The sequence below is a fragment of the Jatropha curcas genome, chromosome 11 (genome assembly GCF_041381405.1).
Source record: "Jatropha curcas cultivar XTBG-Jc1 chromosome 11, XTBG_Jcur_1.0, whole genome shotgun sequence".
Lineage (NCBI taxonomy): Eukaryota > Viridiplantae > Streptophyta > Magnoliopsida > Malpighiales > Euphorbiaceae > Jatropha > Jatropha curcas.
In genome coordinates, this window is record NC_143161.1 from 7,927,881 (window position 1) to 7,955,048 (window position 27,168).

General features: G+C 30.4%; 3 protein-coding genes across 5 annotated transcripts; 2 read left to right on the forward strand and 1 right to left on the reverse strand.

Moving 5' to 3' along the window:
- The first annotated feature begins 5,881 nt into the window (after window positions 1-5,881).
- FDH (formate dehydrogenase) lies at window positions 5,882-10,539 on the forward strand. The gene is made up of 6 exons (XM_012226353.4): window positions 5,882-6,143; window positions 8,252-8,423; window positions 8,871-9,411; window positions 9,594-9,718; window positions 10,050-10,162; window positions 10,251-10,539. Exons 1-6 carry the CDS (start codon window positions 6,051-6,053, stop codon window positions 10,362-10,364), a joined length of 1,158 nt encoding a protein of 385 aa, XP_012081743.1. The 5' UTR covers window positions 5,882-6,050; the 3' UTR covers window positions 10,365-10,539.
- A 316-nt stretch (window positions 10,540-10,855) lies between these two features.
- On the reverse strand, window positions 10,856-13,506 carry PDE329 (calcium homeostasis regulator). The gene is made up of 3 exons (XM_012226364.4): window positions 13,070-13,506; window positions 12,499-12,663; window positions 10,856-11,399 (listed from the first exon to the last, which is right to left on the reverse strand). The coding sequence occupies exons 1-3, from the start codon at window positions 13,436-13,438 to the stop codon at window positions 11,079-11,081; spliced, it is 855 nt and encodes a 284-aa protein (XP_012081754.1). The 5' UTR covers window positions 13,439-13,506; the 3' UTR covers window positions 10,856-11,078.
- Window positions 13,507-20,398: 6,892 nt separating this feature from the next.
- On the forward strand, window positions 20,399-26,344 carry LOC105641775 (uncharacterized). Of its 3 annotated transcripts, XM_012226375.4 has the most exons (20): window positions 20,402-20,838; window positions 21,014-21,051; window positions 21,146-21,168; window positions 21,398-21,504; window positions 21,613-21,664; window positions 21,752-21,836; window positions 22,277-22,367; window positions 22,641-22,679; window positions 22,820-22,887; window positions 22,986-23,048; window positions 23,184-23,239; window positions 23,321-23,394; window positions 23,575-23,667; window positions 23,758-23,859; window positions 24,084-24,164; window positions 24,288-24,379; window positions 24,531-24,546; window positions 25,406-25,516; window positions 25,610-25,712; window positions 25,991-26,344. In XM_012226375.4, exons 1-19 carry the CDS (start codon window positions 20,716-20,718, stop codon window positions 25,709-25,711), a joined length of 1,416 nt encoding a protein of 471 aa, XP_012081765.1. In that variant the 5' UTR covers window positions 20,402-20,715; the 3' UTR covers window position 25,712; window positions 25,991-26,344. The 3 variants fall into 3 exon arrangements, with proteins under 3 accessions (XP_089572803.1, XP_089572802.1, XP_012081765.1); XM_089716677.1 differs by having other exon boundaries at window positions 20,399-20,838; window positions 23,184-23,394; window positions 25,610-25,722; XM_089716676.1 differs by having other exon boundaries at window positions 20,400-20,838; window positions 23,184-23,394.
- The last annotated feature ends 824 nt before the right edge of the window (window positions 26,345-27,168 follow it).

Consider the following 27,168-nt stretch of genomic DNA (forward strand, 5'->3'; position numbering starts at 1 on the left):
TTTTTAAGTGAGTTCGGATTTGAAGTTTAAAATTAATGGACCAAAATAATATTTATTACAATTGTTCTATAATATTTGTCACGTTCAGAATTTCACATTCCTTAAGAAAATTATTAAATTTATCTAAGTTATAATAAATTATTGGATAAATTGACTAATTACCCTTAATTTAATACTAACTCTTTAAGAAACCATTAAATTAAAGTAATAATTATTTGTCTTATACAAAGGGTAAATATAAAAAAAATGAATTTTTTTATTTTTTAAAACCACAAATATGACATGTATTTTTAAATATTCTCAAATGTGACAAGTATTAAAAGACGGAAATAGTATCAAATTGGCGATAACTTCTATGGTAGATAATACTAACTGGGTTACACCTGATTGAGACTTAAATATATTAAATTAAATCTTAAAATTCCAAAGTTTTTAATCAAATTGAACTCTAATACAACATTTTATCTCATATGATCATAACTTTGCTCAATCCAATAGACATAAACATCATAATTGGGAAACCAAAAAATAAAGAAAACGGAATAAAATATGCACGACCAAAAATCAATAATGGAGAATGGTGGCCGACCAACGGTGGCGACAAGGGGAGGTTTATCATGTACTTAGAGAATAGCAAATTGAAATTCGCCACATCACATGCTAGCGGCCATGATTGAAACAGGTAGCCGAAAAGACTCTTATATTGTCTTCGTTTTACCCTCCAAGTCCAAGCGGCGGAGAGTGGAACCAGAATTATTTAACTGTGTTAATATAAGGGTGTGTTCGGCTTAGCATACTCGCACAGCTGATAGCTGTTTGGTACCTAACACCTAAATTTAAGTGTTTGTGTTTGACAATCCTTTTTTAATCAACAACTAATAACTAATAGAAATAACAATTAGCTACTGTTTCTATATACTACAGTTAGGATTTTTTTTTATTAGCTGATAGTTGATTCGTATTTATATTATTTTAAATTTTATTAATTTTATAAAAAAATAATTATTAATAATTTTTTTTTAAATTAGTATTTTTATGATAATTTTATTTATAATTATTTTAAAAAATATTATTAAATATTATTTTAAAATTTTAATTAATATTTTTATTTATATAATACATTAAAATAAAAAAATAATATATTCACCTTCAATTAGAAATATATATATTACACATCATCATATATAAAATAAGTATGCTATAATAATTATTTTATTTTTTAACAACAACAGCTACAAAAATTTTATCAAACATAAACAATAATCAAATAACCGCTATCAGTCGTTAGTCACCAACTATCATCTATCACCCGGTATGAACCGCTAAACCAAATGGACCCTAAATAATAAGCCGTCTTTGCTTAAGCTAACTTCTACTCCTTTTAATCTTACCCTATATCTATAGTATAGTCTATAATCTAACAATAATTGCTCAACTTATAATATCGATGTTTAAAATTTTTAATTCAATTTAAATAATTATTTTTTTTAATATTAGAATTCTTAATTGAGTTAAAAATATTTTCAATTGGATTTAATCTATAAAATTATTTCAAGCTTTATGACTTATTACAATAACATCTAAATTAACATTCGCTTCTACCACCCTAACATACAAATTTAGATATATTATCACCATAAATTTAAAATCAAATAGGATGTATAATATAATAATATAAAAATAAGTCTCACCAAACGAGCTTGGGTTCACTTAATTCAAATCCCCAAAAATTAGAATTTTAGGAAAATAGGAATTAATGCCGGTTGATGGAATTATTAATTAAAGCAATAATACTGATTTCTTTGGATGACTATTGTTGCTTGCCTTATTTATTTATTTTTATTTATTATAATGTTGCTTGCCCATTTCTCCTCTTTTATTGCACTATTGCTTGCATTTTTTAGTATTTTACTGTAGATGTTACTTGCTATTTTGCTTGTTGAGTAGTGACAATAATTATTATTATTTAGGTTAATTTTATATAAATTGCCCAAAAAAAACATTAATATTCGATGGCTACAAAGCTAAACAGAATTAACTCAATTTTTTGATTTTTGGACACTTATTCTTAATTTGATCCCTAATATAAAATATTTGTTTATAATTTAATTTAATATTATTTCGCACATTAAGGCATAGACTAGTGGTTGGTGCATTTACTATCGTTTTTGACCTAAAAATAAAATATTACATAAGTACGCATAAAAAATAATAATGTTGTACTAATCGAGAAGTTTTAAACTAATTAAAATTCTTAATTAAAAGTATTAATTAAGATGTATTACATAAATATTTCAATTAATGTAGTAGCCAAATATGTTGGTAAAATAAGTTCTTAATTCTTAATAAAATTTAAAAAATCAATATTTTATTCTCAAAAGTTTAATTATTTAAATAAAATTTTAAAATTATTGTGATACTCATAATTTACTATGGTTATCTATTAACTTATAGTTTCAAACCAGATATTAAAATTTTAAATGTTGTAGCTTTTATAAAATTTTGTTATTCAATTCGTAAAAGTTATTTCGAGAAATCTGATGTCTAGTTTATTGGATTTTTCCATTTAGCATTTATCTTCAAAATATAACTGGAATTCTTAATTTTATGTTAAAATTAATTATAAAATTCTATAACTTAAATTTATAAATTTTTTGATAAATTTGTTCTAATATATCTATATAAATGTAAAAGAGCTAAATAATATAAAAGCCGAATAATGTTTTATGATGTGACATAATATTAAGAAATGTAGTTATTTACGTGACTCTTTTTATTATTTTTTAAATTTTCACAAATTTTTTATTTGGTTATTTAATTTGAAAAAACTAAATTATAGAACTATTCTATTTTTTTGTCTTCAAAAAAAAAAAAAAAAAAACTATTCAATTTTTTTCAACAATTAATAGTCCATAACAACTGATTAATAAGTATATTGTATTAATGAAAAAATCTTTGATTTATTTTCAATAATTAAAAAACCAAACAATAAGTTTATTGTATTAATGACAAATATATTGCATCTATTATTTATTCAATTTAACTATATATATATATATATATATATATATATTCTCAATTTTAACACTCAAAACAATACTATTTAAAAAAAAGTAATACTATTTAAATTTTTTTTTTTTAAATTATATATTACGCGCAAGGCAGGGGCATTTGAGTAGTTATTTATAACTTTCAAGATTTTTAAGTTCTGAACCATTTAAAAAATTATTTTTTAATATTTAAAATTATATATTTGTAGTTTCCAAATTTGTTTTGTGTAGTGAATTTAGATTTCAATTAGTGTTAATTAGATTTTGATTCTAGTTCATGTTTTTAGATTATATTAGTTATAAATTTTCATATTTTTGGATATTATAAAAATAATATAAAAAATATTTTTGATATTAAATTAAGATAAAAAACTATTCAAATCTGGAAAGAACAAAAAGAAAAAGATTACAAAAAAATAAAAAAATAGTCTATAAATTGAAAAATAAAAAAAATACTATTATTTAAACAATAGATTTGTAACCTGTTAACCTATTATAACAAGTATAGAATTTACTTACTTCACTGTTATAGTATTATATATTTTTTATACGATTTGGATTTAAATAAAAAATTAATATAAAAATTTAAATTTAAATTTTATTTATTAACTAATAATTAAAAATTCATAATAAGATTATAATTATTAATAGGATTGGATTTAATTAGAAAACCGAATAGCCAATCAAAATGATAATTAAAGAAAAGTGAAGTAATGTAAATAGTTTTAGGTTAGCGATTTTATTAGGCTATAATTACTTTTATGTGGGTTCATAAAGCGAGAAAAATAAGTTATATGTGTTAATCAAGTTAAATCTAGCGGAATTAAAATTATATACTTTTAATTAGCTAAAGATATTTTAGAATTTTTGATTAAAATCTTCTAATTGATCCATTCTAAGAATATTTTAATATTTCTCAAATTTCACTAAAACTATTTTTGATAAATCTCATAATTTATCCTCGTTACTACATTTATATGAGCACATGTATGTGTATATATATATGTATAGACAGAAATAATTAATAATAGACTATAGATTATAAATAAAGATATTTAAAAATTATTAAAGATTAGTGGAGATATTATATTATAGGGTAAATTATTATTTAGTCCCTCAGGTTTTACATAATTAACTAACTAATCACAGGTTTTGAGAAAATATCTAGCTAGTCCATCAGGTTTAACTCCGTCTAATTAAAAGGTCCTTCCGTCCGAAAAGTTGGTTTTTTTTCGTTAATTATAGAGTAAAAAACTAAAATACCCCTCTCCAGCTGACGTGGACCATAAGGGAAAATTATTATCTAGTCCCTCAGATTTTACATAATTATCTAACTAATCCCAAATTTTGCGCAAATATCTAATTAGTCCCTCAGGTTTAACTCCGTCTAATTGAAAGGTCCTTCCGTCCGAAAAGTTAGTTTTTTTCCGTTAATTGAAGACTAAAAGACTAAAACACCTCTTCCTAGCTGACGTGGACCAGTATGAAGTGATAAGGGAGGGAATTGTATAAACTAAAAGACTAAATAATAATTTTCCCTATAATTTTATGCACATGTAGAATTATATAGATTAAGCTTAATTACACGAGTAGGAAAATTAGCTTCGCTAAATTTAAAAATGAAAATTGAAGAGTTTCATATAAAGTCGATGGAGACAATTACTTTTTTTATCTATAGATAATTACTTTTTTTATCTATAAATAACTATTATTTTAGAGCCGGTGTTTTTTCCGCAAATATATATTTTTTTAGAATATTAATGAGTAATTAATTTTTTTTTCAATTTTATCCTTATTTATATTAAATTTAATAATTATTTTTATAATTTTTCAAAATCATATAACATCTCCTCTCTTATTTAAGGTTTCGTAATAAAATTAATTAATATTTTGTTATAATTTATAAGAATAAATTTACTTACTTAATTACCATAGAAACATTAAAAGTATTTATGAATAGATGGAATACTTTGTTTTTTTTTTTTTTTTAGATTTTATCGATGATAATAGTAATGTTTCTTGATAAAATTTGCATATTAAATATGAATAAAATAGAAAATTATGTTTATTACTTTTTTTCTAAAAAAGAAACTATGATGATAATTTGGGGTAAAAAGAAAAAGGGTAAATTATTTACTCTTTTAGTTTATACAATCCCCTCCCTTATCGCTTCATACTAGTCCACGTCAGCTAGGGAGAAGTGTTTTAGTCTTTTAGTCTTCAATTAACGGAAAAAAATTAACTTTTCGGACGGAAGGACCTTTCAATTAGACGGAGTTAAACCTGAGGGACTAGTTAGATATTTGCACAAAACTTGAGATTAGTTAGATAATTATGTAAAACATGAGGGACTAGATAATAATTTTCCCTTATGGTCCACGTCAGCTGGGGAGGGGTATTTTAGTCTTTTACTTTATAATTAACGGAAAAAAATCAACTTTTCAGACGGAAGGACCTTTTAATTAGACGGAGTTAAACCTGAGGGACTAGCTAGATATTTTCTCAAAACTTGTGATTAGTTGGTTAATTATATAAAACCTGAGGGACTAAATAATAATTTACCCTATATTATATTATATTTAAATATTTTGCTATTAATGATCTTATTTTTCTTTACCAAATTGAAATACCATTGTTTATAGTTGAACTAATTCAACTTCAATTATTAAAGTCTTAAATGAATTATGTATGAAAATTTAGAATTCATTCACAACAAAGTTTCTAATTTAATCCAACAATCAATTGAATGTTTAACTGATTAGGAAAAAAAAAAAAAAACACAGCATTTGGTTGATTTGTTTTTATTCGGGAAAGCAAATTGGGATAATATGTAGTAATGAAAACGGAAGCTGTCAGACAGTAGGCCAAGAAAAGTTCGCCACGTCAAGAATTCTCAGTCTCACTCCCCTATTTAAATGCTAGCAACTAAAGATTTTATTCACAAGTTACGACGATTTCTTTCCTCCTCTTCTTCTTCGATTATAGCTGTGTTGCTCGAAAATGGCCATGAAACGTGCTGCTACTTCTGTGATTCGCGCTTTCACTTCCTCATCTGCAATTTCCGGCTCTTCAATTCTCGCTAGAGACCTCCATGTAAGTAAAGCCCTTTCTTTTTTTTTTTTAATCAAGTTTTTAAAATTTAATTCGATTATTATATTATATGCTAAATAAATTGAAAAACAACCATCCCAGAGGCCATAGATATCGGCTATGTTTAGCTCCCCGCTGTGAGTTCCTCGCCGATCAGGCGATTACAGTGGTGAAATAATTTCCTACGAGTCAACATCTAGATTGAGTCTCGCGTGCGTGTGTGAAACTGTGTGATGTATTTATCTTTTTTTTTATGTTGATGACGCCAAATCAAAGAAAAGCGTTAAATTAACGCGCGAGGTAACGCCTTGTGTGGTTGTGTACAAGTGGTGAGTGTGAGACATTTCCACATGAAAGAGTGTGCAGTGCACAAAAGCCATCTCCACGACTCCACTCCGTCTCCGACCCTCACCAAACCCTTTGTCCTGTGGGGTCTCAGAATGGACGGTATTCGCGAGTGCTAAAGTTTTCAGCTTATTTTTGGATTGTTGGATACGGAGCGTTTTTGGGGTCAACTTTCCACGTCAGCCATATTTATTGTTCTACCTCATCTTGTTGTGGATAGATATCAAGAAATAAAAAAATTGCCTAAAATCTTTAAAACAAGGCTCTTGTTAATCCTTTTTTTTTTTTAATTAAAAGGATATTTAGTGTACTACCCTTATTTGAATCAAATTTTTAACATAAAGGATCGATTAAATATCAATAAAAAAATAAACTTCCCTTATATTCCCTCTAATTCTTATATATAGACACAGTTTTTATTTTGAATGTTGTATTCGAATACACAAAGTTATTCAATTTGGAGTATAGTTGAATTGTATAGTCTAAATTGTCCTTTATTTGACTTGTTAACAACACCAAATTTTATAAAACAAGAAAGTAGAGATAAAATTTCCGCTTTCAGCATTGAGGCTTTAGACTTTGTGCTTTGTTTATTAATTGCACTATTTGGGTTTAAATCTTTTAATTGCGGCACACTTTTGTTATATGACTATATAATTTTCATGATTATATCATTATGTTTAAGTAAGGTAAAAAAATGTGTGCATAATGTATGTTCCATTAGTTAAGAAGAGGAAAGTTATTATGCATCTGGTTTAACATTATATGAGCACATTTTATCACAAACTACTCTATGTAAAATAATTAAAAGGGAGCATATGTTATAATTTCTATAAGTCAGACACTAAAATTGTCTAGTAAATTTTCAGAATGCAATTTCTACTAACGGCAGCACTTTGCTGCAAAAAAAATTGCACCATTTTTATGAAATTGTGCATACTTTTCTTTATGAAATGTAAATACTTTTAAAACGAAAATTAAATTTCATTTTCCATCAATTTTTTCAAAACAATGGGAGGGAAAAATTTAAACATTTGATTAAGCTGTTAAAATTAACCCACTTAGTGGGATTTCTATAATCCGTCCTCTAATTATAGGTCTAGGTCATTAAATATATTTATAGAAATAAGTTGGCAGATATTCTCACAAATAGTCAATTAATATAGTGTCAGGGCATATAATAGAAAAGATTTGATAAAAAATTTTAATTAAACTAATTTCTTAATTTCCGTGCAAAAATAATTGTTTCTATATAAAAAGATCGGAGGAAGTTATATTTAATTGTTTAACCATTTACATTTAATATGAGCGGGTGAAGCATAAATTTTTAATATATTTATTAAAAAGGAGAGGCTAAGTGGTAATTAAGATCAAACCTCGAGCACTAAATAGTAATCTTCTTATTGATCCAGTTTAATTTATTTCTGCTGTCATATTTGCATTCTTGATTTTTAATTGCACCATAGATTAAAAATTGTTTGTTAAGGTCACTTCTTAAATTTAACTATTGATAAATTTTTTAGGAATCGAATAATCTTTTCACAGTAAATTAATGTCCTAAACAGAAAAAAAAAAATGTTGAATCAGTTTTTTATATTTATATTTTACTTGTTTATCATGATATTTTCTAGAAGTATACTGTGATTTGCAATCTGCAAATAATAAATTAATATGTATGAAATCTTAAACAAAATGAAAATGGTGACTTGATGGATATGATTTTATCATTTATGTTAATGTTATTGCTGCTGTTTGTGTGCAAACAGGCTTCTGCAGGGAGCAAAAAAATTGTCGGGGTTTTCTACAAGGCCAATGAATATGCTTCAAAGAATCCCAATTTTGTGGGATGTGTAGAAGGAGCTTTGGGCATACGTGACTGGCTGGAATCACAAGGCCATCAATACATTGTCACTGATGACAAAGAAGGGCCTGATTGTGGTGGGTTGACTGACATTTACACTTACTGCTTCTTGAGGAAACTATCATTGCATACTTTGAATTCATTCTTTTTCTTTTTCTCAAATTTCCTCCTTTTATTTAGGAGTCTGCAATCCAATTCTTCACTGCTTTACAGTAACAGATTGAAGCCTTAGAGCCAAGTATAATAATGACAACAAAAAATGTTGGAGAAGTAAATTATATGATTTATGTGTGATCACATTGATATGATAAAGCACAGAGTATTCTCCTTTGGAAATTTAACCGACTAATACCAGTTATTCCAATGAAATACATTTTATAATAATGAAGATCAGAATATATGCATATTATTTCATCGTCTGATTGCTGCTTTTGGAACAGTGGCCCTAGATTGCAGTCATAATTTTGATATATATAAGGCCAAGTTTTTTTATTTTTCTCTTGTTTTCTTTCTTCTTATCGCAGAACTTGAAAAGCATATTCCTGATCTCCATGTCCTCATAAGTACCCCATTCCACCCTGCTTATGTTACGGCAGAAAGGATCAAAAAAGCCAAAAACTTGCAATTGCTCCTTACAGCTGGAATTGGCTCAGATCACATCGATTTGAAGGCTGCTGCAGCTGCAGGGCTAACTGTTGCAGAGGTCACAGGAAGCAATGTTGTTTCAGTTGCTGAAGATGAGCTCATGAGAATTCTTATTCTTGTCCGAAATTTCTTACCTGGATATCATCAAGTTATCAGTGGTGATTGGAATGTAGCAGGCATTGCTTACAGAGCCTATGATCTTGAGGGAAAGACAGTGGGAACTGTTGGTGCTGGACGCATTGGTAGGCTTTTGCTGCAACGGTTGAAACCTTTCAACTGTAATCTTCTGTATCATGATCGAGTTAAGATCGACCCAGAATTGGAGACTCAGATAGGAGCAAAATTTGAGGAGGACCTTGATACAATGCTTCCCAAATGTGACATAATTGTCATCAACACACCTCTTACGGAGAAGACAAAGTAAAATTTCTAACCTCTGTTGTACAAATCTATGAACTTTTGATTTCCCACAACTCTTTTTCACATTTTATTTTACCATTGTGGTAATTGGCTTTCCAAAGCCTTAGTGTGACACATCTAGTATCATTGTTATAAAATACATAGTACCAATCTTACCGGATCATTTGACTTCTGTTGGTCAGGGGTTTGTTTAACAAAGAAAGGATTGCAAAGTTGAAGAAAGGGGTTCTTATTGTTAACAATGCTCGAGGAGCAATCATGGATACACAAGCAGTTGCTGATGCTTGCTCTAGCGGACATATCGGAGGTAACAATATAGTTAGCAGAATGTTTGTGACTAAGAATGTTGCAACATATTTTCTTAATGCAGGATATAATATCTGAACATTGCAGTTCATGATTTAAATGTTCACGAGTCTTCTCCTTCTTGTCTTTCTAATTTCTTCATTCTTTGTCCAAGATAAAGGGGTGGCACGAAACAATATTGAAGTGGTTGGAGAGAATCAGGGAATAAATAATTGTTGCAATTTAACAAATTATCCATGGTTTTTTGAGTGGATATCTTTTAACATGCAAGAAATCATTCACGACTTTCAAGAATTATGTGTCACTAATTGTTGTTTACCTGTAATTTGCAGGCTACAGTGGAGATGTTTGGTATCCACAACCTGCTCCAAAGGACCACCCATGGCGTTACATGCCAAATCAAGCTATGACTCCTCATATTTCTGGAACCACAATTGATGCGCAAGTACGGTCATCAAGTTCTTATCCTCATTGTTTGAACTTCATTTGTATTTTTTTATTTATTGTACTCATATTGAATGCAAATTATGCAGTTGCGATATGCTGCTGGAGTTAAAGACATGCTTGACAGATACTTCAAGGGAGAAGAATTTCCTCCACAGAATTACATTGTCAAGGAAGGGGAACTAGCACCTCAATACAAGTGAGCATTTCAAGGTCCCACAATAAATAACCCTAATTGAGGTTTCCTGTTATCCGTGAGAAAATGATGAGTAAGCTGTAATGAGTGAATGTAGGATGGTTATAATCCATCCTAATGTTTATGATCTATGCATCTATCTGTTTCTTATTGTTGTGAAATGAATTTGTTATTTCCCTCTACTTTGATCAGAATTGGCATGTGAAATTCAGTTGTCTTTCTTAACTGCCATGATCACAGGTTTAATTACATTTGAAATAGGATTCTTTGAATTTCGACATTCATTTATAGCCCTAAAAGTTGATCAGCTGGATGGGCTTGATTTTGGTGAGTTAGAGAAATCACAACCCCATTTGACCAGTTTAGACTTCTACTATGGTCTAATACATAAAGATAAAGATGATTTTGTGCCTTTTTTGAGCAACTTAGAGAAGAGGAAGAAGAAATAACGATTTCACATTTCCTTTGCAAAGAATAACATCTCAAGAAAGATCTAAATGGATGAAATATTCAATCAATTTCATTAGTAAGTGTAACAACAACAGCTAAAGAAAGTAAGAACTCTCACCGTTTTTGTTGATATTCATCGTTTTTCCTTTTCCGAGTAGAGTATATGATATTTTGAACAGTACAAGCAACAAAACTCCAGGCATTTACATCTGGAAGTTTTAATTTTGCACTCACTTAGAAGTCACCGCTGTATTAACAATAAGCATTTACGTTAAGTGTCTCTATTTTGTTTAAGGAATTCGAGGTCTTTCATTTGTAACTGTACAGCTTCTTTAGGCAAGTTCTTTGGCTCTGGAACATTCACTTCATCACTACCTTCAGCCACTTTCTTTGCTTTATCTTCAACAATTCTTTCTATTTCTGGCTGCTTGACCGATGGAAAAACAGCACTTAGCATTAGAGTCAGCAATTTCTCATCTTCTGTTTCAATAGGATCCTTCCCAAAGCAGCAAATGTAAATTGCCTCGAGTGCCTTTTCAGCTCGCACCTCCATTGGAATACTAGGGCTTGAAACCTTTAATTTTGCTCGCTTCTATAGTTCAAACATTGTTATTAGCAGAAAACTAATTAAAGCCTCGAGAGTAAATCAAAATAAAGAGCATCATCAGAAAAGGGAACAACATTATGAAAATCTTGATAGTCAAGATATCATATGGTCTTGCAAACAAATCCACATTCTAATTATACACGTTTCACTAGAGAAGTATATTTCTATCGAAGTAGGAAATCCTAGTCTATCCAAAGGCATGTATTGTTTAATTCACACGACTAGACCGCACTGTATATCTTTAATTTACAAGCAATTGAAAAATTCCAAGTGTAGAATAGTTCCAGAGTCAGACCCCTCTTTTCATGCTAAGAAATCTTTTACTCTAGGGCCACATCCAGCTAGCCTGCTTAAGAAATAAGAACTCATGTCATCAAATTTCAGGCAACAGGTTGAAAACTAATCCAGTTATTGCTACATTTTTAGTGAGTTTCTCAGCAAGGAACTTAGTTATCACATCTCTATTTGATAAGTACTCTAAAACACAATTATTCCTACTCCTAGGCAAGTTGCAAAGTGAAAAAAGAAACAACATCATTTACTACTTATTATTCTTCGAAATGATACAATCTTTACCTTAGGAGGCCTTAATCTTTTCAAGCAGTTTTTATGTTAGTACTTGACGCATGAATTCTTGTACGTTTAAGATGATCAAGTGTCTGCCTTGTAGTGCAGGACGTCAAGGGATTCAAACCTTGGCACTTCCATTCCCATTTAAATATTCCCGTTTTCTAATGTACTGGGAAAAATATAAATTAATAGAAGTAAGGGTATTTAATTTGAGTTAGAAACTAAATCCCCAGCTAGTCTACTCCGTGTTTGATATAAATGAATTTGAAGTATAGATTTCATTTACAAACAAAAGCCTTTCAGCTTAGTTGTGTTGAATTGTATAAAATTTATTTCAAGAGGTTAAGCGGAACATTTCATTTATACGTAACACGAAACATGGAATTCCAAATGAATTGACATCTCACTTTCAGACACCATTCAAAGCAAGAGTTGATTACTCTAATTGATTTCCAGCATGGACTTCAAGAAATCAGACAAAGAAAGATAAAAAGGAATGAAAAAGATTTCCAACCTCTCTGGCTTCATTCATCAACGAAATGAAATTCTGCTCTTCAAACTCAATATCATTTGATATCCGAAGCCGTGCTGCCCCTTCCAGAATCTCTTCGGATTTGAGAAGACCAGCACCAACAGCTGCTAGCCAACAGCACAATAGAACATACAAAGGATCCCCTACCTATCCAGAAGCAAAATATTCAAGATCTCAATTCCAAACTACTAAGACACTATTATAATCCTAAAATAAATGAACTAAAATAAGAATTATAATCAATAAAATCACAAAATTACAGAAACCGAATTCAAGAACTTAAAGACTAACTATAACCTTCAAAATCAGTTAAAAAAAAAAAAAAAACTTTAACCTTCAAAACTCTGATAAGAAACAAAATCTTCAAGAACTCAATTCCAAACTACTAAAACACTGTTATACCCTAAAACAAGTGAACTAAAATAACAACTAGAATAAATAAAATTACAAAAAATAAAGAAACCATATTCAGTAACTGAAGGACTAATTATAACTTGATTATGCACATGGGCTTAAGGCGATTCAAAGGAATTAAATTGATTAACTCAATTACCTTGCCTCGCCGATCCTGGAACTCATAGAAAGCTCTAGAATCATTGATGGTGCAATTATTGCCCACTCTTCTTCTGAACTCTGCGAAATCAATAATATCACCACCAACACCACCTTCATCGTTGAAAATTCTAGCTACAAGGCCTATCACAGGGAGAGAGCCAATGACTTTGTTGGCGAAACTGGAAATGGAATTTGGATTCTCCATATAAGCTTTAACAGAAAGGAACCCATTAGAGTTGAGCACTTTTTGTCTAGTGGGTCTCCTACAATTGCTGTAAATTTGATGGAAATGTTGGAGGAATGGTGATATTTGGTTGCAGGAAGTGAGGATAGATGGTAGTGAAGTGGATTTTGTCACAACCACCATGGCCGTGAAGTGTGGTAGTTAGTTTCGTCTTGTGATATTAGCCTCACATTTATGTGTTGTTATCCACTAGAGCGTAGTCCTGTGCTTTCGCTGTATGCTTTCAATGATCACGGAACCGGGTATTCGCCCGGTTGGCTCGGGCAATCTTTTTTGGACTCGAATCGAATTGAGTTGAGCATTGAATGAGCCTGATTCGAGTCGGGCCGACCAAGATAAAACTGGGGAGATTTTATTTGTTTGTTTATAAGAATTTGTAACATGTTTTTGACACATATAATATAAAATCAAAATTTGTTTCTTTTATATTATAAAATCAAAATTAAAAAATTTAATATTTTAATAACTTTATTTCATGTTTATTGTATGTTTTTTATCAACTTATATGCGGATCGAGATTCAAAGACTAAATCTTCTTCATATGATATTAAGCACCCATTCATCTGGTACATTCAAAAAATTATTCTTACAATTTTGTGCGGTGAATCAAATTCATCTAAAATGGGCATAGCAAGACATAGTTTAATAGTAAATGCAAGTATTCTAACATTAATGCTCGGTTTATTTCTGTAAAATAATTTATAAGAAAATAATTTGCTCAAAAATATTTTTCATGGAAAATATTTTTCTTGAAAAATATTTTTCAAATGACTTATTTTTCATTATTTAGTTGTAATATTGAAAATTGATTAAAAATATTAAAGTCTTTGTCTTATAACAGCATAAAAAATATTAATAATAACATAAATTTTATAATTTAAAAATTTTATTGTTAAATATGATAAGAATGCAATATATATATATATATATATATATATATTGTGAACCGCCGGTGGCCCATGGTGTTGATTTCTGTGGCCGGTGGTAGTAGCAGGGAGTGGTAGTCGGTGATAAATGGTGACTGGTGATAGTAACTACAATGATTAATAAATTAAAAAATATAGATTTATAAGGTTTGTCAATATCCGGAAAATGTTTTACCCTCTCGAAAATGAGAAGTTATTTTCCTTAAAAAAATGACTTAATTTTTCTTTGATCAGAAAAATTATTTTCAATTGACTTATTTTTCTGAATCCTAAACAATAAAAAATTGTGAAAAATATTTTCCTGCAAATTATTTTACGAAAACAAACCAAAGCCTAAAACAACCCATCTAATATGGTCAATAACATTTTAATAACTTAAAATTAACTTATTTAATACTATCTATGTCTATAATATTTGCACATTTAAAATTTCACGTTCCTTAAGAAAACCATTAAATTTGTCTAAGTTACAATAAATTATTAAGTAAATTGGTTATGTTACCCTTAATTTAATATTAATTCTCTAATAAATCGTTAAATTGAAAATAATTATTGATCATATATAAATGGTAATATGGAAAAAATGAATTTGTTACTCCTCAAACCACAAATGTGATAAGAACAAATTATTTTCTCAATTATAACAAGTATTATCTAACGGAGGTAGTAATTACATGCATTTTTTCTTTTGAGGAAGAATATTTACCTGCATTTAAATCAGGGTATTAAAATAACCCGAACATTTATTTTCAAGGACTTTTCATTTAAAAATTTAATTTTTAATTTCAACCAATGAAATTTAAAAGAGAATGTTTTATTATTATTAGTAAACCTGATGAAAAACCCATAAATCAGTTGAAAACCAAAGCAACCATTGAGTTGGATTTGAATCAGTTCGAATCGAACCAAAATGACCCAGCACACGCTAGAAGCTTCTTTCTCTTCCTTTTCTTTTCTTTTTCTTCTCCTTCTCTTTATTCTTCTCGTTTTAGCGCAGACCGTCTCTATCTCTTCGATTTTCTCATCCATCACTTTAGCCAGCCGGCGTCGACCTTCCTTCATCGCCGCCTTTCCTTTCGCTTCCGGTGGACGCAGCAATCAAGCAAGCTGCAGTCTCTCCTATCTGCGAACGGCGCAGCAGCGCCTCCGTTTATTTCCGACAGTACTAGGCGATTCCGACGACTTGAGGCTTTGAAGTGGGTCTCGCTCGACTCAACTCCTCAACGCGAATATTTCCCCCCCAGTAATTCCAGTGTTTGGCTCAGTATCGCGAATCCTCCATCGACGACAGCATTGAAGTGACTGTCAGTGTGATTTGCAGCTAAAGAGCTCGTTTACTTTGCAAACTGAGTCCAGATATGGACTCCTGGTGAAAATTCAATTTGCCCGGTGGCTTCGTCGTCGAAGTCGATTTCCCGACCATCATGCGCAGTTGTCGGCGGCGGTATTCCGTCGAGTCTCCGGTGAGACCCCGGCAGGCAAAAACTCGAGACCAGTAAACTGGACATCCGAAACCGGATTTTTAATCAATATAATTTATGATTCAGTTTATTAAATTTAACGTAAATTTCAATCTAGAAATTATTGTTATTGAGTTGAATTAATTTTGATTAAAGTAATTGATGGTTAAGGATAAGATATGAATTTTATTAAATTGGAGTAGATTATAATTGCTACCATAAAAATAAATTGAATAAAACATATAATTAAATACTTGGTCATAAGGAATGAGATAAAAAGGAAAACAAATTGAAGTATAATTAAATTATATTGGTTCTTTAGTTTAAATTGAACTCAGGACTGTAAACCAAATAAAGAAATACAGAAATAAGTTGAATATTTAGTTCTATATGAATCATTCGGGAGATAAAAAATAATTTGAGTAAAATGAAATTTATTGCTAAATGGGTACCAGTTATTTTGAAATTAGAATTATAGGAATGAAGACGGTGATGAAATAGGTTACGCGGAGGATCTAATGTTTTGAGTAAATATTAATTAAATAAATGATTATTTATATATATTCATATAAAAGATTTATTATTTAGTGACTGGTTAAGGAAATAAATTATATTGAAATAAAGTAAAAATACTTGAGTATGGATTGAGGTTAGATCGAAGGTTATTTTAACCTATAAGGTATGAGTTAAACGTGAAATTATTATTTGTAATGATTGAATTGACTGACTGTTCGATAAATGAGCTAGGTAAGCAATAATTGATAAGTATATTAAGTTATTAGTATTCGGACAAGTAGAAAGTCCTATTTGAGGGGACATATTATCAGTAATATCGATAGAATTAAGATTAATTAAACCAATCTTATATCTAAGTAGATATGTGTAGCTTAATTGTTATTTAAGGAAGGTGATGTGTTTAATGCAGTTTTTCTTTTATATTTGTATTATAGCTAGATCGTCCGAGTTTGTCTACCACTTCTACTGCTCAAGATCCAAGCTAAAGTTTGCTCTATCTATTATCATTGTGAGTAATAATAAATGATGCACACTATCATTTGCATACATGCATTGACCATTTCACATCTTATAAATATATATATACAAATGATACTCGGCCTTCATTATTTTATTATTGAATTATAAAAATAACATTATTTGCATTATGATTTATCATATAAATTATAATATTATAAGTATATGAGAATTATATATTTATACACATTCCATAATTATATTCATGTGAGCTTGTTGATATCCTATGCAATATATTATATGGTGTGAGTTGATTGGACTACTTGTATATGATAAGTTGTGTCTTATATCCATGTGGAATTGGGATAAAGTGATTCATCATGAGATTGTGATGATGATCCGGGACCGTTGGCCAACTATGGGAGATCGGCGCTCAATGTGTGCACCTAATGAATATGATCTGAATGATTTGACAAAACCACAGGGTGACCTACTGTTGGAAATCAAAAAGAAAGTGAGAATAGAAAAAAAAAAGTGAGGACTGGTCAAGTGAGAAATAGACCAGTTGACCAGAAATGGGGATCGGCTCCCTAGTGCACCCATATGAGAGGACATGTCATATGTGATGACGGCTTGTCAAGGGTTTTGTGATGCCACTGACCAATCTCCATTTGATGTGATTACTTGAATGTGATATTGCTTATGAATGTTGATGTTGTAACATGTGCTTAACTGGACGAGTGTTCATCATAATAAATGTGGAAAGCATCATATGTGATCGTTTGAGTTATGCATTATTTATTATTATTCACTGAGTTTATAAAACTCACCCCTTAAATTTTTCTCAGAAGATAGGCACTATGATGTTTTAGATAAGCTTTGCTTCTTTCTCCGCAGAGTTAAAGTAGAAATTTCTAGTTTTTGATAACATTTGAGTGTACAGTATTGTGTATAACAATGTATCAATTTTTGTATTGAACTCTGCAAATAAAGAATCATGTATTATAATTTATTATGTAAAAAATGTCAGTGTGTTGTTCAATAAACATATGAAATTTGACTCTCTATAAGTATGATTGACATAATTTGCCCATATTATGGACGACGTGAATGGTATATGAAATATAGGCGAGCATGAATTATTTGATAAATAAAAGTTGGGCCAAAGATATGATTTAACAGTATGATTTGATAACATCGTATTATGAGCTTATTATTCTTGAAAGTAGCGTTAAAAAAAAAGCTATAATGAGTTAGGCTTATTACGGACCTCAGGCGCCTTAAGCTTACATGAGTCATAGTGCTGATTCGGCCTACAGTTTTGAGTCGCAACAGGTATTCAACTCATTTTAGAAAATTCCTACACTTATTATTTAATTGATATACCATTTTAACTGTTTTATTAATAAATTCTTAGACTCAGTATTTAATTAATATACCATTTTAGCCGTTTTTTTTTTTGTTAGAAAAGGGAACGACTTTACCCGTAATTTGACGAAATTTACTCTTTGTAGTTAAATACCCTAATTTCGATGCACCTAAATATTAAAATAAATTAAATTTAAGTTATTAAAACGTTATTGACCATATTATTTTGAATTATTAAAGAGGAAATTTCAATAAAACATATAAATATCTTAAAGTTTTTTTAACCTGTACTCAAAAATTTTTTTTTTTAACTTGTAAAATAAATCAAACAACTTTTTAAACTGCCTAAACGCTTAAATTTAAGTATAAGAAAGGTGTATTGAATTAAAACTTTATTAGATTTTAAAATTTAATGGTATTTAATTTATAATTTTTTGAAAAGCTTGTGGTATTCAATTCAGACTCTTAAAAAATCTAAACAATCTGATAGTATTCAATTATAACTTTTTAAAAATTCATATAAATTTGATGGTATTAAAAAAAATTATTGATTTAAAAGGATTTTATAAAATTATTGATTTCGTTGAATTTTAAGGTGCTAGGTATGAATAAAAGAGTCATTCACAAATCCATCATTCAATCCAAAGATTTCAAAAATCTTTTAAAATCTAACACAGTCTTAATCCAATACCCTTTAATAAGGATGGAAGAAGTAGAACAGGTATCAGCGAATTTTAAACGTATTTGTTTAAAATTTTAGTACTCATATCCATTTTAAATCATTTAAGTATCCGTATTCGAATCTGTTTAAATTTTACTACCCGTATCTATCCAAAACTAATGTAAAGTATCTCTTAAATGGGTAGGGCGCTGCGAATCTTAAAATTCAAATTTATTTAAAATACATTTTTTGCTAATAATAAATAGGGTACCCGCGGGTACCCACTATTAGACTTGTTTAATATAGCGGTTAACGAGCAGCGCGTATCCAAATATCTATACACGTACTTTATTTATATCCATTATGGGTAGTAATTTTACTTCACATATTCATTACGATTAATAATTTCACTATCCATATTCGCTTCAAACCCTTTTATAACTACGGTGTTGCAAATTTTTAGAATTAATTTGATTTTTTCAAAAAAAAATTATGAGTTGATTTCAATTAAATAATTCTTTAATCAAATAAAAAAAATAAAAAAGATTTTGAAATAGTCAAAGAATTGAAGAATACAATCTGTCATTGTTGTGGGTAAACCACTAGGCTATGTGAGCCACAAGTGACGGATCGTGCATTGATTTTAAATTAATATAAAATCACCTCCTTGTGCAAGCTCTGGTAGTTGGCGTAGGTCCTGGCTAGGGGTCGTTGCTGGTTTTCAGTTATATATATATATATATATATATATATATATATATATAAACCTGTGATTTTTCAATGAGACAGTCACTGTTCAGCTAAGGGACGAGAAGTCCGTGGTTTTCTGACCACATCATGACTGTTCTAAGAGTACAAGATGGTCACTGACGACACTAGCCATTGCAGGTCTTTCACTGTTGGTGGCGGTAAGATTTTAATGAAGAAAAAATGATTTCGGAGAAAATGACACGTTCACTTGTTGGACCTCATTGTTTTCAGTTTTTCAATTGGGCTCCAATACCTTTTAATTTGTTTAATTAGGTTTTGAAATTAATTTTGATTAGATATAGAAAAATTATTGTAATTCCATCAAAGCCAACCACAATCTATAAAAAAGGTCTCATCAATTTTATAAAATTCATGTAGAATTCTAGTGACATATGTGGAAATCTTAGAAAATCTTTCAATTCCATCAAACTCAATAATTCTTTTAAAATCTTATATAATCCTAATCTAATACACAATTCTAAATTTTGTCTAGATTCGATCTATGAGCTTATCCATAAACCAAACAAATTATAATAGAGATTTTTTAAAATTGATCTCATTTTATTTTTATTTTAGCTAATGGTCTGAAATACATCTATTTTTTAAAAATAATATTTTTCATTGGTTGGACCTATAAATGAATTAACGATCAAACCTAATTAAATTATTCTCTAAATTTAATATAAATGGGTTAAACTCATATATAAAAAAATGAATATGGAAAGCAAGTTTAAATTTTAAAAGGTAAATATCTTGACAAAGATATTAACTTTTTAAATTTAGAAACCATTTCTTTACTTACTACAATACACATTTATTAGATAATAATCATAAATGAAGAAAATACCTTCATCTCAAGATTAAAACCCTAATTTTATTTTGGTTCCTAAAAAGTCAAGCAATTGATTGATTATTATTATTTATTTAATCATACAGCAGGTACACATGGCTTAATACCAGCCCCGTAACACTGAAAGTTTATGCATAGATTCTTTCTACATTCTGTTCTGTTGTTGTTTCTTGTTATTTCCTGGCCTTCTGGCTCCTACAGATGCGACACAAATTTGGCGGCACCAACACTTCTTCTCCATTGCCACTCTCCGCGAAATCTTCCTAACTTTTACAGAATACCCAACTAAAAAAGGATTCTCTTTTCCAAATTCCTATATCTTCTCCTTATATTTTCAATATTTCTTTCAAATAACCAGTTCTTCTTCTCTCCTTTAACTCTTCAATCAGTGATAGATTGAACCGGAAGAAAATATGGGTGCTTATTGCAATGAAGACTTCACTTTGCCTTCCCTCAATGGATTTGCCTCTTCTCACAATCTTCGATTACTGAAGCACGTCCACGATAATGTCCATGGCAACATCTATCTCGATCCTGTAATCTTGTCTTTATAATTTTTTTTTTTTGTCTGTTTAACTTTTAGTTCGACAATGGGGTTTTTGTGGATTTTCAGTTTTTGGGCATTTTACTTGTGGGTTTTGAATCTTATTAGAAGTATAATGAGGATTTTAATTGTTAATTCTTACATTTTCTGTGGGTTCTTGCTTCCAGCTATGTGTGAAGTTTTTGGATACCGAACAGTTTCAAAGGCAAGCTTATCTTTCCGGAATAATGTATTTAGTATTTTGGTTATGAATATTTTACGATGGATTTCTAATGATTTAGTTTTAATCTGTATTGCAGGCTTCGTGACCTCAAACAACTAGGTCAGTCCTCTGTTCTTAATATTAGAAGAAAGTCATCAAGAAGTTATATTTCCACTTGTTTATGATATATTTCATCTGTGTGTATGTATTTATGTAACTATGTCATGTCTTTAGCATCAAGTAATTACTCGACTGCCCTTGATGTTTTAGACAGTTTAATGTCATAATTCATGAATCTACAATACAGGCTATAGAGTGTATTAAAATACTCTTTTTACATGTGTTCTAGGTGTAACCCACATGGTTTATCCCGGGGCTGTGCATTCAAGGTTCGAGCATTCTCTTGGTGTGTATTGGCTTGCTGGTGAAGCTGTTGAAAGGCTCAAAAATTACCATGTAGGAACCTATTTTGAGCTTCTTTTGTATGCTATGCTCCTCATAATGGTATTTGTTCCACTAATCTGGGAAATACCTTGCTTTCATATTTACTTCCTGTAATTGTAGGGTTTGGAGCTTGGTATTGATAACTTTGATGTTCGGACAGTGAGGCTTGCAGGTATTTTTTGTGTTTAACTTGCAATGCCTCTGTTTGAAACTGGTTTTTGTTTTCTATGGTCCTATTATCTGTTCATCTAATTTTTAGGACTTTTGCACGATGTGGGCCATGGTCCTTTCAGTCACATGTTTGAACGTGAGTTTCTCCCCAAGGTTATAAATGGTGAAAAATGGTACGTTCATATCTTAGATGGCTTACACTCAAATCACTTATCCTAACATAATGAAGATCATCATTAGTTCTGATAGTATGTGTTTCTGCAGTTCTGCTTGAATAATATGTCTTACTAGCAAAATGATGCTTTATGCATGTGATGAATGCATATAATGATTATGGCATTGTGCTTCTATTGCCAATTAATTTTTTTCCATTTACCCAGGACAAGCTTTTGGAATTCTGCATGTGGTTATTTGCCTTTCTCGTACATTGCAACTTACTCATTAGGTCCCATGTAGAAGTCTAAGTTTGAAGTAGCTACTTTTCCTAGGTGAATCTGATGCTTGAGATTTATGCTCTTTAAAATTCTATTCCCATTAGATAAAAAGGATTTCAGAGCTTTTGAATTTGCTGGTCGTTTTTCTTATATACTTTTGTTGTAATTGTACTTTCTAGGTGTCATGAACAAATGTCTGCCAAAGTTGTTGATCATATTGTTGATGAGCACCATATCGATGTTGACTCTGGCATGATGAGAAGAGTTAAGGTATGGTGCTATTTGGAAATTTTGTTAAAATCATTTCTAATTTTCTATTGAGTACATGGCGAGCCATAGGATTTTTATATGAGCTTTAAACACAAATCCACCAATGGGGTGTATAACCACCTTATGGTGGAGGAGACTGACCACCGTGGAGTGGCTGTATAATTCATTATTTGAAAGTATTTTTGCCATGATAAGCACAATTTCCTCTCTCTCACCAATTTGTTTTTATGAATATGGTTCATTATTTTTTTTCTTGCCTCAATTTATTTTCAGGAGATGATACTAGCCAGCTCAGAATTTCCACAGAGAAACGTAAGGTCTTTTTCCTTGGTTATTTATCCAGTGGTCATATTTTTATTAACTTTGGTGAATGTAACTTGTGGATGTAGATGTGTACTTGATAGTTGATTTTAGTTTTATTTGCTATATGTATTGTTGCTTTTACTATGCAGGATGCTAAGGAGAAGTGCTTCTTGTATGATATTGTTGCAAATGGTCGAAATGGAATTGATGTGGACAAGTGAGGTTTCAAAGTTTGTGTTAATAATTTCAGGGATTAATTTTCTTCATTTCAGCTTTGGTACTTAAGTTTTAGTGAGAGATGTTATTGATTTGCAGGTTCGATTATATTGTTCGTGACTGCCGAGCCTGTGGTATAGGATGTAGTTTTGAGTTCCAAAGGTTTTAGTTAACATCCTCTTGTTAACTTATTTTCTCGTCATACCTTCATTATGTTCTAATACCCTGCAAAGGATCAAATGGATATTAAAATTCAAAAAGTTTTCCTGGTACTAAACATTGTCAGATTGCTTGTAGGTTAATGGAGACAATGCGGGTTATGGGCGATGAGATTTGCTATCGTGCTAAGGACTGTGAGTGTCTTCTTTTCACGCAACCAAATTATTTAGCTACGGTCTTTATTTTCTTTTGCTTAATACTGGTTGTTTTTCCAGATCTTACCATCCACAAGTTGTTTGCCACTCGTGCTGATCTTTATCGCACAGTTTATACTCATCCAAAAGTAAAGGTGTGAACCTGGACTAGTTCTTGTTCTCTAATATAGAATCCTTTATCCATGCTGAGCTATAAATCTTTTATTTTTACCCATTTTTCTTATAAATTTACTATATTTTGCACGATTTTTTTGTTCATTTTCCATTTAGTAGTTGAATTTCAGTATATTTATTCTGATAGTGACACTTTGCAGGCAATAGAACTTATGATAGTTGATGCCTTGTTGAAAGCAAATGACTATTTGCAAATATCATCTTTCATTCAAGATCCTTCAGAATATTGGAAGGTAACAATATCTGTTTTCTACAAGATGTTATTATGAATGATTTATTTCTCTTAGATACAGCATCTCGATTGATCATTCTTGAAAATTCAGTTAGATGACACAATAATCAAAACCATTGAGACAGCCCCTGATGAACAATTAAGAGAATCTAGAGATTTGATCCTGCGAATACGGAGGAGAGACTTGTACCAGGTGGGAATCAACTTTGCTGATTTATCACTTAAAAAAAAAAAAAAAAAAAATTCTAATTGATGTCTGTTTTTTCATTTTGATCCTACTAATGTTTCATTGAAATGAACATTGAAACTTATGGCTACTGTGTTGTAATATTTTATGTATTTTGCTCCTTTTATCATGTATTTGATAGTTATAAAAGTTGAAGTTTAATAAAACACTGTTTCATTTCTCTTTGGCAGTTCTGTAATGAGTATGCTGTTCCGAAGGACAAAATGGAAAATTTTAAAGATGTCACAGCAAAGGATATTGTTTGTTCCCAGGTGTTTGCATAACCTTAGCTATAAAACTATGCGCTTGCATGTGTTTAAAATGTTTCCTTTCAACTGTGTCAAAAAAACAAAAAAAAAAAAAAATCTGGTGTATTGAACGTTTTCAATTCACAGAAAAATGGTAATGTGCTCCTGAAGGAAGAGGACATAGCAGTAAGCAATGTTAGAATTGATTTGACTCGTGGAAGGCATAATCCTCTTGAAAGGTAATAGAATTTTCGGGCCTATATTTTTATTTAAATAATGCACTTCTCTTTCTTCTAATTCTATGTTGAATGGTACATTCTACTGATTTTTTTTCTTCCAACCCCTCAAACAAAACCTCCTCCTTTTCTGGGTGTATCCGCTTTTCTCCAGCATCAATTTTTTCAAGGTACTTAGTTCCACTATCTTGACCTGATTTTTTTTTTTTCTGAACTCATGCTCTATTCTTCCGTTTAGCCTCAATATTAATTGGGTCCAAATTTGGCCTTGATTGGCATTAATATTACTGCTCCATGTTTTAGAATGGGAATAACTATAGAGACACCTGCTAGGGTGAATGTGATTGTGGATGTGCTGTGTTATCTATTGCTTGTCTTTTCTCTTTTACTTCTAGATTTTAGAATGAACTGTTCATACTGTCCCTCTGTGAACCAAAAAGTACCATGTGGCGTGTGTGTTAAGCACCATCTGGAATGTCACAAATCACTTGTGGTGGGAGCAGAAACCTCCAGTAAAAACTGAAATGAGAGGTAACACCTCTCTAGTAAAAACCTGTTGTTTTAATGGTAATACACGCTCGAGTTGAATGGACAAACCCGAAAATGAGATTAGTGTTGTACCTAAAGGAGTATGAGGATACTCACGAGACATCCCAAAAAAAAAACTGTTGCGTTACCAAGTTTCACCCAATTTAATGTGTGAGAACTATAACTGTTATTGATGACCAAGTTATGTTCCCTAGTGAATTTATTAAGCTCTGCCGTGAGAGCTTGGTTTTGTTGGATACAAGTTTTTCATTGTCTTCATTTCCTGGGGATGATACAAAAGTGTTGATAACATTTACTTTCTGTTATAGTAAATCTGTGATATCTCTTTAGTCTAGAGAAATTCTCATCTTACAGTACTAACCTAATAGACATTACAGGAATATTTAGAGCAGACTGAAGTAATATCTTGAATTAGCATCCTTGCTATTTCCTGATGTCCTACAGCGTATCTCATTTCTTTTGCTATTATCTTCTGTTCAGGATTATGAAAGTGAGGAGAAATTTCCTATACCTGATGAGCGAATCAGTCACTTGCTACCTACATCTTATCAAGACATGATAGTGAGGGTCTACTCCAAAAAGAAAGAACTGGTCTGTAAAATTCAAAATGCTTTCCTGTAACAAATACTGTCTAATGTTATTTCATTAACTGTGACATTTTTGCTTCCAATTGCCACGTAACAGGTAGCTGCAGTATCTGAGGCTTTTGAAAATTTCCAGTTGAGAACTTATGGAATTAAGGCACAAGTTCATGCAACTCCAGAGAAGAAGAAACGCCGAACATGAGGTAGCATCAGGTTATTGCTGTTTTTATTATTTAACCCCTTAAAAATATTTGGAAAAGGACATAAAGGAGAAATGACATTTTCACAAAACAAAGTAGTAGAATAGTTTCATTGGTGATTCCCTGTGACTATAATATGCCTACGTTGTATAATAGTGACTTAAAAGCTAGCTGTTGATCATGACTGACAGTAAAATAAAATTTTGCACAGCACCATTTGTTAGAAACTAGCAGAATTACCACATCATGCTTTAAGTATGTCATTTCTGATGCTTATGCAGGTGCTGCATAAGTCGCAACATTGGAGTTGTATAGTTGCTGATCTTGCTGTCACATATACACCGGCGGATCGTTGAGTTGCCTCTAATCACAGCACAAGTTCCTGGATAACAAGTCTAGTGCCTTTGTTATTGATGATAGTGACGATATTGATGATAGAGACAATATTGGAATAGTTTTATACCTGGTCTAATTGTATGTTCATGGTTAGTTAGCTCTAGCCGAGTGGTTTTTTAGATTTTGGTTTTCCACAAGGGCAAGGTACACATATCCGAGCTCGTTCTTTTTGCAGCTTTATTTTTGTAGTTTTGTTCATTATACATATCCCAAGTATAATGAGAATATACTTCTGGAAATCAGGCAATTAAGTTTCAGTTAAATTTGATATTTTAATGATAAAACCTGTTCCCAAATCTCACTTCAAGCAAAAACAAATAAATGAATAAATAAATTCTATCTTTCAAATGCCAAATATATCCCTTAGTGGAGCAGTGCGCACATTATAATATATCATTGCGTTATTTCAAATGAAAAAAGCTATTGGAATTTGGATTACAATACTCCAAATCCAATTTGGACAATCCCCCATTCCTTGAGAGTCTTCAAGTGTTTTGTGCCTTTCAATTTAATTATATAAACTTACAAAACAAGTCCTTTGCATTTTTTGAATTGATGGAACAAAAATTCTATGGAATATAGAGCTCATTTTTCTAATTTCATTTATTAATAAAAAATAATAGAATTTAGAAATTTATGTTGAGATTTCAAATTAAATTAATAGGAGTTGGTCTGAGTGAAAATTATCGAAGCTTTCTCCTTATGGGCCTGACATAACTCCAGTAGGATTAACTTAGTCTAATAGGCTGGTAATTTATTAATTTCATAAATTAGAACATTTATTTTAAATCAAATGAAAAAACTATGGCAAATGAAGGGATAATTATAAATTTGATTTTTGAACTTTTTTGTTTTTTCTATTTTGGTGTCTGGAAGATTTACATTAAGTGTTGAAATTTTAATAATTTTAGTACATTAAGCGCATTTAGCCAGAAATAAATTATTTTACTCAATTGCTTTAATTATTTTCCTTAATTATTACTGTTTTTTATTTGTTTTCTCCCTGTTTTCAAATATTGTGTTGCAATTGAAAGAAAATTAGAAGGAATATTTGAGATTTTTG

Coding starts and splice junctions, on each gene's coding strand:
- FDH (XM_012226353.4), top strand. CDS start 6,051: ATGGCCATGAAACGTGCTGCTACTTCTGTGATTCGCGCTTTCACTTCC. Junction 6,144..8,251: donor TTCTCGCTAGAGACCTCCAT/GTAAGTAAAGCC, acceptor GTGTGCAAACAG/GCTTCTGCAGGGAGCAAAAA. Junction 8,424..8,870: donor CAAAGAAGGGCCTGATTGTG/GTGGGTTGACTG, acceptor TTCTTATCGCAG/AACTTGAAAAGCATATTCCT.
- LOC105641775 (XM_089716677.1), top strand. CDS start 20,716: ATGGGTGCTTATTGCAATGAAGACTTCACTTTGCCTTCCCTCAATGGA. Junction 21,505..21,612: donor AAAGGCTCAAAAATTACCAT/GTAGGAACCTAT, acceptor CTGTAATTGTAG/GGTTTGGAGCTTGGTATTGA. Junction 22,680..22,819: donor CAGAATTTCCACAGAGAAAC/GTAAGGTCTTTT, acceptor TTTACTATGCAG/GATGCTAAGGAGAAGTGCTT.
- PDE329 (XM_012226364.4), bottom strand. CDS start 13,438: ATGGTGGTTGTGACAAAATCCACTTCACTACCATCTATCCTCACTTCC. Junction 12,664..13,069: donor TCCAGGATCGGCGAGGCAAG/GTAATTGAGTTA, acceptor GCTTCTGGATAG/GTAGGGGATCCTTTGTATGT. Junction 11,400..12,498: donor TGATGAATGAAGCCAGAGAG/GTTGGAAATCTT, acceptor TTTGAACTATAG/AAGCGAGCAAAATTAAAGGT.